Source organism: Rattus norvegicus, chromosome 7 (assembly GCF_036323735.1).
Source record: "Rattus norvegicus strain BN/NHsdMcwi chromosome 7, GRCr8, whole genome shotgun sequence".
Lineage (NCBI taxonomy): Eukaryota > Metazoa > Chordata > Mammalia > Rodentia > Muridae > Rattus > Rattus norvegicus.
In genome coordinates, this window is record NC_086025.1 from 118,905,212 (window position 1) to 118,919,037 (window position 13,826).

The window sequence follows — 13,826 nt, forward strand, 5'->3', positions numbered from 1 at the left end:
CATGCACACAAACATATATGCAGTCATGAACACATGCAAACACAGACCCATGCATAAAGACATGCACAGATGTACACACAGATGCACGCGCGCACATGCACACATTCACATACATAGGCAGACACGAACACTGAGAGACATAGGCACACATGCATGTGCTTACATATACAATCTTTGGAAAAGCCTGGAAGAGAGAAAGAAATGCTTAGTTACTATTCCTCCAGATCTGAGACCAAATCCCTGCTAGGGCATGATTCCTCTAAGGGACCATTGACATTGACCCTCTTGGCCTCCTGCCTATCACAGGAGGGTGTTAAGTCCAAGGAAAGCCAAAAATGAAGAGTTCTGATCCTGCCCAAGAACCAGGGGCCATGGTTTATACAAGAAAATCTATCCTGTCAGTGCCAGTGTCAGAGATATAAGGGCAGAGGATTAGATGTGGATTTGGAGGGACCTCCTGGCCAAGCATGGAGTCCCAGACAGTGGGCTTAACCTAAGCACCTCAGAAACTCAGGGCGAGCATAGGATAAGGGCTCTCTCTACTGCACAGACAGTGGAAGGGCTGAAAACAAGAGTAGCTCGGTGAGAGAGCACTGGGGGATCCCCACAAAGGCACATCATTCCTTGGTATCGCTGGCTTCAACGACCTAGCAGAAACCCGCCATCATGTAAGGGTTATGCAAATGTGTGGGTGGAGTGCACTAAAACCACTTCCAGAAGTGTCTGGGTACTCTGACCTAAGGTTCCAAACAAGCTGAATGGTAAAGAGATAAAAAAAAAAAAAAATAGAGAAAGCACACGTGGCCCTCTAGGCAGGGACCCGGAGCACGACAGCATGCAGGTTTAATGTGGGGGAAGGGCTTATAGTTTGAACTGAGGGAAGTTCACTCCCCAAATCTGCTGCAGCCCTTTGCTGCAGCTCTGAAAGGCTGTGAACCAAGCCAGGAAAACAAAAACATCCCAATTCCAGGCAGGCAGACCAGAGCTGCTCTCTAGGGCAAGTTACATGGAGCCAGCAGCTCCATGGTTATGCGCTTCATCCTCTGACTGCAGTGGAGGAAAGTGAGAGCTGGAAAGGAAACCCACAGGGGCCCATAGTCATGTGTGAACTCTGCCTTTCCCCTGTCCTGAACGGCACAATGGCACTGCACCTTGGGCCACCCATATTTCCCTTCCGCGTTCTCTCTGTCCACTTATAGGCCAAGCGCAGGAGGAGGGAGGTGAGCAGCCGGTGCCCTTCACAGGCAGCCCGGAAACCCCGTCTTGTCTGGTTATTTCTAGGGCACCTGTCTGCTCTGCAGGGCCTGTGTGGCTCGCAGACACACTCACCTGGAGATGGAGCTTGGAAGATGTGCCAGCTGTGGCTTCCATCAGCACACCATCCTCCTTCCGCGTCCGGAACATGAGCCCCAGGTACCAAGGCACAGAGATGGTGATGTCGAGGTCACTCCATGACACGATGCTCTCACCAGTGAAGCGCTGCGGGTGTGGCATAGCTGCAGATACAGACCAGGACCTCAGGCACCTCCCGAAATTAGGCAGCAAGCATCTTCTCAGCTACCAGCCAGGTAGGGAAGGGGGTCTTTCATTCTAACCCAAATGCAAGGTTCAGACTTCAGCACTACCCTAAGACACTAGCAATGGACTCTGCAAATGCCCACCATGGTTTCTGTGCAGCGAACTGGGTAAAGAAGCCCTGAGGTCGGGGCTGGGGATTTAGCTCAGTGGTAAAGCGCTTACCTAGGAAGCGCAAGGGCCCTGGGTTCGGTCCCCAGCTCCGAAAAAAAAAGAACCAAAAAAAAAAAAAAAAAAAAAAGAAGCCCTGAGGGTTACCAGACACATCCAAAAGTGTGGGGAGGACCTCCCCCACCCCCAGATGGATATTATGGCACTCAAGAGGTAGTCCTGTGGCACTTGGGACATGCAGCAGGTTCAGCTTTTGGGAGGGTGTATGGGTGGCACCATTCCCTAGGCAGGGGATCATGGCTTTCATAAGACTGAAGGCAGAGCAGGGCCCTAGCATGAATGCATGCACTGCTCCCTGCTCTTGGCCACGGTGACTATGTGATGTCACCATTCTCTCCCGAGCTCTGCTTCTGTGGCATCCCTGTCATGACAGACTTACTGTGATCTGGACTCGTGAGCCAAATAAACCCTTTATCTTAAGTGTCGTAGATTTTAAAGATTTATTTACTTATTTTATGTATTTGAGTACACCATCAATGTCTTCAGACACACCAGAAGAGGGCACCGGATCCCATTACAGATGGTTGTGAGCCACCATGTGGTGGCTGGGAATTGAACTCAGGACCTCCAGAAGAGCAGCCAGTGCTCTTTACCTCTGAGCCATTTCTCCAGCTCCTCATCCTGGTATTTTAATGTGGCAACAGGAAAGAAACCAAGGCACCACTCAAACCCTACAGCATCTCTGAGTGATGGGCAGGAGGTCATTTTTCACACTCACCACGAGGCCCAGTCAGCAGCAGCTGTCAGGAGAGGCAACTAGAACTCCACAAGGCTCAGGTGTGTCCCCACCTCCACCTTGCTCCTCTGACCTTCAGGGTTACCTGTCTTTATATGCTATGGATCTGACCCCAGGTTCTGGACCTCTCCCCTCACCCTCTCCGAGTCTGCTGTGTTCCCCCTCCTATGTGGGGAGAATGGACAAATGCTTACCTTGTTCACAGTTCTTTCCACCGAAGCGGAGGGGGCACTCACATAAGTACGTGTTCCACCTGTTCACACAGGTGCCCCCGTTCTGGCACAAGGTCCCATCGCAGAAGTTCCTCTGAGAAGCACAGCCTACAGGGCAGAGGGCGTAACCAGGCTTTGACTGAAAGACCACAGGCGGCCCCCCCCTTAAGGACCTCCACCGTCCCCAACACTGACCCACTTGTGAATGGGATCAGCTGGAGACCACTAGCCAGGAACCTGTGGGCCATGCTGAGAACCCCAGGCTGGAGTGTATGGAATTCTCAGTTTCACCCATATGTGAGACTCAGGGTTTCCGTGCCATCCCATAGTCTGACCTGACCACATGGTGACCAGTTCACCTTAGGATTGTGTTCCCAGGTGAGTGAACAGCGTTGCAATGTCAGCGAACTGTGGGCTCTGGCCACGCCCACCAGGCCAAGCTCTCTATCCATTCCACAAGACCCTTACCCTCAGGTAGGTACCTGTCAAGAACTCTCTGGGAGGTAGAAAGAGCCCTTCTGTCCCTGGAGTGGCCACAGATGTCCAGTGGGCACCATGCTAGCCCTATACACCAGGGGATGTGCTTACCTGCCCTGGTGCCATTGTTGGCAATAAACGCAGCCATATCCACGATCCGGCCATCGATGGACAGGTTTCGCATGCATCCCACGAACTGCCGGCTATGCACGGGGAAATCTTCCGGCAGGTTGGGGACACCACCCAGAAGCAGAGGACCAGTCAGATCCAGTGACCTGGGAAGGCAAAGCCTTTTCTGTGGTATCAGACCTTGGCATTCTGTAGCCGGAGGCTTTGATTGCAGAGCAGGTACTAGAGGGCGGGCGCCAACCCACTTCAGGGTCACGAAGGGCACCTCTCAGTGTCTGTGACCCTCAATTTCCTTACGCTTGCATCATCTCCCAACAGAGGGAGGTTGGGGGATAACTAAGGACCGCTACTGAGATCTACTCTCCAGCAGAGTCTCCTATAGACCTCCCATAGTCCCTTGTAATTGGAGCAGAACTCTGCCTCCAGCAGGCGGTCACTGAGGTCCCAGGCGGGGTTCTAGACTCCAAGACACAGTTCACCAAGAATGTTAAAGCAGTTAAGCGAGGACAGGGAAGGGTGCGACCCTCATCAGGTTCATCTGAACATGACCTTCAAAATGGGACCAAGACTCAGGGCTGGGGACAGTGGTAGCAGCCTGTAATCCTAACTAACCCTAAGGATACTGAGGCTGGAGAATTAGAAGATGGAGGACAGCCTGGCCTACATAAGGGAGACATCATCTCAAAGCAAAAATCAAAAGCCAATGTTTTAAATCCCGCTCACAAACTCTCAGCTGGGACACAGCAGGAGCGGCTTCTCAACATTTGAAGCTTGCGTTACCAAGAGAAAATAATGCAAGGCTAGCCCTGCATGTGGGTGACCAAATTTCTTTGACCCGGGTTCAAACAATCCCTGAGAGACTCCAAACCAGCAAGGACAGCCCAGTCCCTTCTATCTCATGTAATCCAGAGTTCAGGGACCAGCAATCCAGGGAGACAAGGGAGAATGGCAATTGGCTCAGACCAACTTCCTTTCTGAAAGGTACCTGTTTAGCCCAGGCTAGCCTCGAATTCACTATGTAGACCAGGCTATGAAGAATCTCAGCACATGTGCCTCAGACTCCCAAGTCTTAGGATTATTGCTATGCCCTGCCACACCTGGCTTGACAGGTGCTTCTAGGGGAACTTATTCTGGAGGGTTCTGTGGTCTGAGAGGGAGGATGCCTATCCACAAGGAGCCTGATACCAGCATAGACAGAGGATACCAAGATACTCTGCATTGGCCTGGCAAGGGTGACCTGTGTTTAGAGCAAGGCCTGAGTGGTTTTGGGCACCCTGTGTTGCCCTCCAGGAGACTCACTTCTTGGAGCCACTCTGAGTGCCCTGGGCAGCACAGCTGTAGTTCCCAACGTAACTTCCAAAGTGCACGGCCACGGCTGCGTCACAGTCATCCACGGTCACCACAGCCACCTTCTCTCCAGATGGCCCATGGGGCAGGCCCAGGTGGCCAATGTTGGGCTGTGGGAGCAGAAAGAATAGAATTTGTCAGCTCTGTCACTCACCATGCCCTGGGCGGGTGTCCCAGCTCTGCAGTGGTGTCATGTGCATGAAGCATGAGGTACCCTAGCTCTCAACCTGCTACAATGGGGTACAGGGAATCTTCCAGAACCTCAGAATGAGACGTTGAAAATAGGGCTATGGCAGTAAAATTAAGGCAGACCCCAAGATAGAGCGTATGGGGGACCCGAGGCAAGATGACTGGGGTCCACAGCTGTGGCCAGCACCCACGGAAGGACATGCAGGACCCTCCCTAGAAAGCTGGCTTATAGGGGCTGGGGATTTAGCTCAGTGGTAGAGCGCTTACCTAGGAAGCGCAAGGCCCTGGGTTCGGTTCCCAGCTCCGAAAAAAAGAACCAAAAAAAAAAAAAAAAAAAAAAGCTGGCTTATAAATACATTTTTATATTTGCTAGGCATAAAAGACCAGGACTACAGACAACCATGCAACCATAGAACTAAATCTTCTTTTCCCACAGCTGTCCAAGTTCTCCAGGCCGAGAGGAGGAATACCTATTGTCTAAGCCACAGAGTTGCAAGTTCTTCCTTACGGTGGCCTTCAGATACAGTCACATCATTCCACAGGACCCTCTTTTTGCCCCTCTCTAGCTTCTGGCCACCACAACCTTGGGTTCAGGTTGCAGCTTTCTGGCTCAAATATGGAGACTTGTTCCCCAGCCATCAAAGCTGGAGTCTGATCAGACCAAGTACCCACCATACTGAGCGCCCATGCTGGCCTCACCCTCAAATTATCTTCATCCTGGAGAGATGGGTCAGTGGTTAAGAGCACTCACTGCTCTTCTGAAAGTCCCGAGTTCAATTCCCAGCACCCACACGGCAGCTCACAACTGTCTAATGCCGTCTCCTGGTATACATGCAGACAAAGTACACATATACATGCATAAAACATATAAATAAACCCAAAATTTTTTTTCTTTCAACCCTTCGTTGCCTCTTGTATGTTTCCAGGCCTGACCCGCTCCTCAGGAAACCTCTTGGCCTTGGCCCCTCTGCTGACATCCTGTATCAGCTTGGACTCCTATCTCAAGCCATGGCTCCCACCCAGGGACTGCAGTGAAACCTCCCCCTGTTGGAGAGGCTCCGGCTGCCACCCAGAAATTGCTTCTTTTCCTGGAAGCCCTCATGGTCACAGGCTTGGTGGGCCCTCTTGAGATACCAAGTATACACCCACGTAACCTCTGAAATCCGTCTAGGAATAGACAAGGAGGCGACTGCACTGTTCACACTAGACAGAAGGTATGAAGGTCTCGGGTTTTAGAAACAGGCAAACAGCCAGAGGGCTGACAGGCTGTATTGACACAGGCAACTTGATTTCCTTCCAGCCTGCACAGTGGGTTACCAAAGCACAGTACCTGTGTCCCTAGGTGCTGTGACTATAAATGCAGGGTGGTGTCATCAGACCTTACAATTGGCTCACTAGACAGACTCTTCCTCCCTCATGGAGAGCCTGACAACAGCTCTCAACACCCTCTCGCCCCAAAAACCAAATAGGCCTAGACGGGTATGTTGGCACACCCATAGTCCTAGAGCTCAAGAGGCTGAGACTGGAGTAACACTTAAGTTTGGGAGTTCCAGGCCAGCCTGGGCAACATAGCAAAACCATACCTCAAAACAAACAGCAAATCAAATCAATGGGCCCAGTACTGTTTCTAGCTGTAACAATGCCGGGGCCGCTCACATTAACATGTTTCTTTATACTACTGGGAATAGCTATAAATACAGAGACTAGGGGCCAGAGGGATGGCTCAGTGGTTAAGAACAATGACTGCTCTTCCAGAGGTCCTGAGTTCAATTCCCAGCAACCACATGGTGGCTCACAACCATCTATAATGAGAGCCCATGCCCTCCTCTGAAGACAACTACAGTATATTCACATACATAAAATAAATATTAAAAAAAAATATAGAAACTATAATTAAATCACCCTAACGCCTTTTACCAGGGAATGACTGCGTAGCTCATTCAAAATGAAACCCCAGGATTCTCAAAGGAGTGAGGCCCCTGTTTGGTGTAGATGTTGCACTGGAAGGTAGGTCATGGAGTGTCAACCAACTGTCTGAGGTGTATTACCCCCGGGTCCATCTGCTCGGGCCACGTACCCTGAAGTAGTAAAGAGGGTGACTTTGCCACGTAGTCACCTGATGTGAGCCCTTCCCTGTCTCCTCCAACCATCTGCCCTAAACCAGCTCACGGCGGCAGTTTCTCTGGGTATAAGTTAGGAATCAAGATTAAAATACCTGGGTTCACTGCATAACTTGTTTGCCAGGCAAGCATGAGGACCTGGGTTCAGATCCCCAGGACCCATATATAAGCTCAGTGTGGCCGTGTGTGCCTCTAATTCTAACACTGGGTGGGGGATAGGGGAGATGGATCCACAGAACTAGCCAGCCAGCCAGCCAAGCTGACCAGTGGGCTCCAAGTTCAGTGTGAAAAAACTAAGAGGGGGAGCAACTGAGGAAAATATCCGAAGCTGACCTCTGACCTGCACAAAATGCAAGTGCACCTGTATGTATGTATGTATGTATGTATGTATGTATGTATGTATGTGTGTATGTGTGTATGTATATATATATATATATATATATATATATATATGGTAGTTTGAATGAAGCTGGCCCTCACGGGCTCATATGGAGGGGCACGATTAAGAGGTGTGGCCTTGTTGGAGGAAGTGTGTCACTGGAGGTGGGCTTTGAGGCCCAGTGTCACTCCCCCTTTTTGTGCCTGCCAATCAGGATGCGGAACTCTCAGCTACCTCTCTCCAGCACCACGTCTGCCTGCATGCCGCCATGCTTCTTGCCATGGTGACAGTGAACTAAATCTCTGAAACTACAAGCCAGCCCGAATGAAGTGCTTTCTTTTGTCAGAGTTGCCTTGATCATGGTGTCTCTTTACAGCAATAGAACCCCTAAGATATTCATTACAGAGATACACACACACACACACACACACACACACACACACACACACACGCTCAAACACTCAAACATACATAACTTACACACTCTCTCACACTCACACACTCTCTCTCTCTCTCTCTCTCTCTCACACACACACACACACACACACACACACACACACACACACAGCAGACCATCTGTCCTGTTGATGTTAGAAGGATTGTAGTGTCTACTAAAATATAAGAGTCTCCCACAAACCTTTCTTCTGGACCCAAGGGGAGCCAAGTATCTTAGGTCAATCTCTGATTATCTATTTCCTTAGAGAGTCCACCTCTGTTAAGTAGTAGTTAGACGGTTATGGAAAATCATCCGTTTTCTCACTTGGGAGCAGCAGCTTGCTTTGGGAGATTGGTGAGGTACCCATTAAGGATGCTTAAGTGTTAGGTACCACGCTGAGAAAGGACGACCATCCCCGGGATGTATGAGCCCCGCATCGTCTTCGTAGCATGTAATTTACATTTTTTGGGAATGGGTGTGGGCCTTCAGAGAGTGGATGTAAACAGCCTTTAAGCGCGGAGGCTTTCATGAAGCTAAGCTGCTATTTACCAGACCGTGATTGCTGTACACTACGGTTCAAATCAACAGCTCAGCACCATGGGATTCAAGCGCAGACAGGGAGGAAAGAGCACTGGGGTGAAAAACAGGGGGCAGGGAACACCCAGGCTTCTATCCAGAACAGCTCCTGCTGATAAGGAGCAACCGAAGCTGACAGGCTGATGCCCGGCTCCATTCTGAGGGGTCAGAGCTGGTCGTAAGGCTCTGGCCTTGTAGATAAAGTGAAGGAGCTTGTGGTCAGAGGACCAGAGAACCAAACACATGTGGGTCAAACACAAACAGGAGGAGAGAGATGAGGGGGAGGGCGGGTAGCACTTGCTGGGGCTGGGACTGGAGCAGCCAGGGGACAGCAACCTCAGTGAAGGGTCTGGGTTCCTGGCTGTCCAACAATGGGCTTACCACTCACTCGGGGAGGGGAGCTCACTGTCAAGGTTAAAGAAAAAGAAACCGGGGCTGGGGATTTAGCTCAGTGGTAGAGCGCTTGCCTAGGAAGCGCAAGGCCCTGGGTTCGGTCCCCAGCTCCGGGAAAAAAAAAGAACCAAAAAAAAAAAAAAAAAAAAAAACCAGGAGCGGTGGTGCACACTTTTAACCCCAGCACTTAGGAGGCAGAGGCAGGCAGATCTCTGTGAGTTGGGAGGATGGTCTGGTCTATGTAATGAGTTCCAAGGCAGACAGAAGTACATGAAGAGACTCTGTCTCACAAAAAAGGGGGTGGACAGTAAAAAGATACAAGAGGTGACCAAGATATATGCAGGGGTGTCATCAGAGCCAGTTGTTGGCCACTGCAGGCAGAATGCACCATCCCACTCCCAGGGACAACATGCCCATGGGAACATAGAGACTCAAGACAGAAGAAAAAGGTTTACACATGCTCACAACAGTACTTACAATTCCCCTATGACGGCAGAAACAACTGAGATGCCCCCTTAATAGAGAGATAGAGCTAGACACTGGCCCATTATTTGCTACGAGGAACTGGGTCACTTCCACCCACCACAGCCTTGATGAGCCCTGAGGCATGGCACTGAAGACTTGTGTTATATGATGCCATGCAGCCCAGATGCCCAGAACATCCACATCCACACCGAGGCTGGCTGGAGGCTGTGGCTGCAGGGGGGCAGGAGGGAGGGGGGGGCGTTGGAGATGACAGCCGAGAGCAACAAAGTATCATTGTGAGATTGGAAGAACATTCTAGATTAGACAGCATGTTTCTGTACTGCAGTGTGTTTTTGTTTTTGAAAGCTGCCTCTTTGGGCCAGGTGAACTTCAGCCAGTACTCTCCAGCGATCCACCCTGCTCTCTCTGGAAGTCCATCTAATTCAACCACTTAGCCCTCTGCTGCTGTGGCTGGCGGCGATGCACAGCAAGAAAGATGGCTGTCATTGGTAAGGGCTTTATGAACTGCACAAGGGGCTCGACTGGAGATGGGGAAGCCAGATGGGGATGCTGCAGGTGCATCAATGGAGATTTTGGGGACTTCTGAGGTCAAAGAAAGACAGGAGGGTTGGGCTCAGTGGCAGGGCCTCACCTAGCATGCAATGGCATCTGGGTTCTGTCCCAGCACCACCATAACAAAAATAAACATTCCTTTTCACTCAGTGGGTAAAGACACCTGCCACTGAGTAAGAACATGAGTTTGACCCTCACGGAGGGAAGGCAGAATGGATTCTTCACAGCTGTCCTCCAACCACACACACCACAGCACTGGCAAACCCATGTACGTACACGCAGACATACACGTAAATAAAAACGTGATCTTTAAACAAGCTTTTTAAAGGGAAGGGGAGGCTGGGGATGTAGCTCTGTTGGTAGAATGCTTATCCAGCATTCGGAAAGCCCTAGTAAAAACCCTAGTACTCCATAAATCCAGGCATGGTGACCCACACCTGTAACTCTGGCCCTTGGGAAGTCAAGGCCAGTGTTAGCTACGTAGTGGATTTGAGCTAGCCTGGGATACATGAGATCCTGTCATGAAATGAAAAATTTAAGATTAAAATAAAAGAGGGGGGAGGGAGGATAGAGAGCAGAGACAGACAGACAGAGCACATGTCCCAGTGAGAAGCTGATGTCCCAGTAAGAAACGGACACACCAAATGAAGGTAATGATTCCATTGAAGACAGTGATGGCATCTTGAACAGCTACTGGGTTTCCTGGGCCCCAGCTCAGGTGAGGACAAAACAGGCAGCTTTCTAACTTGCTTTTCATTTGTTTTTTCCAGGCAGGGTTTCTCTGTGTAGCCCTGGCTGTCCTGGAACTCACTCTGTAGACCAGGCTGATCTCAAACTCTGAGATTCACCTGCTCCTGCCTCCTGAGTGCTGGGACTAAAGGCATGTGCCATTGCCACCACCACCCAGTACTTTCTAATATTTTAAAAGTGAACATTTAAAAATTTGCCACGTATTTACACCAAAGACAGGAGCCCATGATTAAAGGAGCCAAGTGGTAGGCTCAAGAGTTTTCTTCTGGTCTGTGTGGGATGATGAACATGGGGTGATTAGCCTTCTCAGGGCTGTTTGTATCTTTGGGAGCAGATGGCCAAGACCAGGAGGACTCCCAAGTCTGAGGTGCTCTTCAGGTCCACTGAACCGTGGGTATCATCTCCAGGACAGAAAACTCAGCAGTGGCCAGGCCAGGACACTGGAGCAGAAGTGGTACAAAACACGCAGCCCAGAGGTGAGAACCAGACTGCATAGCAACACATGATACCTGTATCCGAGTACCATCATCAGCATCTATACTCAGCATCTGTACCCTTCGGGGTCTACAACCTCAGGGTACCACCTTGGTCACACACCAAGGCTGCTCTAAGCAGGACACACACACACACACACACACACACACATACACACACACACACACACACACACACACGTAGAAAGGAAATAGCCAGTGGGCGGGGCTACCACAGTAACTCCTCCTCCACTCAAGAAACCAAGGGCTACTGTGCCCTTCAAGGTGAGGCCCCCAAAGGCCAGCTCTACCAATCTGTGCAGATCCGGACTCCCGATGCCAACGCTGCACCCGAGCCTGTCCCTTTCATTTTTCTCCAGCGTATTTTCTTCCCGGTGTACGGCCCCTCCCTGATGCCTTCCACTTAGATGCCTAAAGTATCTGCAGAGAGCTTTTGTGCGCACACAAAAGCCTTTGGTCCTCCGAAGCGCTCACATTTCTGCAGTCTTTTAACCCTGCTACAGACAACTCCTCACTGGGAGGCCAGTGGGGGTTTGGTTTCAGCGTGGGGGTGGGCAGAGTGGGGTGCCTATGAAACCAGATGCAAGTACAGTGAGGCTTAAGATGTGAATGGATTCACACTCGGCGTTCAGAAATGAGCCACCAACATTCATAGCAAAGAATTCACAGATGGCGGGAGCCCAGGAACGTCGGCAGGAGGTGATGTGCTGTACTGTCATTTCTCCAACAGCAACCCCGTGTCTACCCTGCAGTGTCTGCCACCATGGGCTTCCACAGGCACTTCCTGCCTACCTCAGTCGGCCTCCTCCAGCCACTGAGGCCCCTAGCGTGTGCATGGGGCTATTCCCCAGTAACAAAGTTGTGTTCGTGTCTCTTGAGTTTCACATTGAAGACAAAGGCAAGTCTGGCAGTCCTGATCACAGACATGTGGGACATGGGGAAGGGCACACCTGGGAAATGGCTGCTGATCTCTCCTTTAGCAGTGCATATTCCAATATTTAAGACAAGACCCACTAAGCCTAGGCTATACAGTGAGGTATCCTGGGCGAGCTGGAAGTGCTCTGGCCAGGGAGAGAGCACAGGTCGGTGACTGCAGGAAGTGTGCACTTGTACGCTCACACCACACCCCAACATCCTCAACATACCCTCACTGGGGCTCATCTGTTCATGCACACTCACAAAGATACTCACTAGTACCTACACACGCGCACACACACATGCACACACTGGCCAGCAGATCTCACACCTCATGCATATGGACAGAATCTTATGTGTTCTTACAAAACCTGGCCTACTCTAGCTATGACCTCCCGATGGACCTCTTTCTGCCTCCCACCCCCAGCCTGGGACACAACAGAGAGACCTCCCATTCTAGCTCCTTATCTCTGACCTCACCTCGGAGTGCCCCTGATAGGTCCTGAGGGCAAGGACCTCAAACCTTCATGATGAAGGTAGGTGTTGAGCTGGTGGGAGAGAAAGCGTGAGCTTGCTAGGAAAAGCATAGAGACAGTGGAGGAAAGGGACAGTCCCAACAGGAGGGCTTGTGTCAGGATGAGAGGATGACACATTTGAGAGCCACTGACCCATCAGCAGCTAAAAGACACAGGTGGTGTCTCAGTCCGCCGGATAGTTCTGTGCCTCAGTTTCCCCATCTCCTCCCAGAACCCAGGGGACCACTGTAGACGTACATACCCTAGCACTAGGCAAGATGTCAGGGTACGTGGTCCCAGAACTAGGGTGCAGAGGGAGCAGCCTTGCTGGCACAAAGTGCATCTCAAGTTGCACAGAACACAAGGGTAGACTGGAAGATGAGGGAGATAGGATGGGGGGATGTAGGAGAGCAGCCATCCCACAGGACAGGACACACCCCAGACAGGCTGCCTAGCTTCTGGAGGACTTTCCATAACAGAGCAATGGAACACAAAGACCCAGGGTGAGACTGGGCGGGCACCGTGAAATTTCCATGCAGGCGGCTCCCTACCGTCTGACCAGCCTGTGTTTAGGAACGGAAGCCAGGCACCTTATCTCGCAGCTCTGCCACCTGTCAGAGGACAGGCCGTGTCCTTGGTACCTGCTGCACGACCTGACCCGTCACTACCACTGCAGCTCTACAGAGGGGCACCCAGCCAATACTCCCAACAGGGCTCACTGGCCATTCCAGGTCCCTTGGCTGGCTTCTATTACCCACTAAGCTTAACATTCCAAGGAGATGGAGAATAGATAACCAGGGTCTCAGACATCACCCTGTGACCCACAGAGAGGCGGTGGACTGTGCTTGGGTGGAAGTGTAGCTACTCGATATTTATGGAATACCTGTGTAGGCCAGACAGGAGCTCGCTGCATCGGCAGGAAACACAGCCGGAAAGAAACAACTAATTCACACTACAGGCTCGGGCTTGTGGACAATGAGTGCTTTTACGGTAACTGAACCCCTGGGGTGCGCTCCCATAGGCTCCTATGAAACACCACACTCCCCTTTGTTGGCAAGAGGACTTTGAGCAGTGGAAGAGTAAAAAAGAAAAAAGAAAAAAGAAAAAACAAAGTAAGGTCATTTTGCTGAACCCTTGGTCAGAACAGTTTAGGTACTTTGCTCAATTCACTTTATGAAAACGTGGAGTCTTAACAGAGTCTTCAAATCTGAAGATTTGTTGTAAAAAATATAGAAGAAAAAAAGACCCCTAAATGGTTCATGTGCCCCTGACCCAGATGGCTGGTGCTCCACACAAAGGATTACAGAGCCACCTGAACTCACGTCCTTGTTCACAAACAGAACCACCACGCTGTTTGCAACACTGCCTCGAGAC

General features: G+C 50.8%; 1 protein-coding gene across 4 annotated transcripts in view; it reads right to left on the reverse strand.

Moving 5' to 3' along the window:
* The window catches only part of Celsr1 (cadherin, EGF LAG seven-pass G-type receptor 1), a 137,410-nt gene that overhangs the window by 37,762 nt on the left and 85,822 nt on the right, over nt 1-13,826 (reverse strand). For all 4 annotated transcript variants that reach the window (NM_001427591.1, XM_039080317.2, XM_063263331.1 and 1 more), the window contains exons 6-9: nt 4,600-4,757; nt 3,283-3,446; nt 2,677-2,802; nt 1,330-1,496 (exon numbers count right to left, since the gene is read on the reverse strand). In NM_001427591.1, coding sequence (NP_001414520.1) covers nt 1,330-1,496; nt 2,677-2,802; nt 3,283-3,446; nt 4,600-4,757 — 615 coding nt within the window. The remainder of the gene's footprint in view (nt 1-1,329; nt 1,497-2,676; nt 2,803-3,282; nt 3,447-4,599; nt 4,758-13,826) is intronic.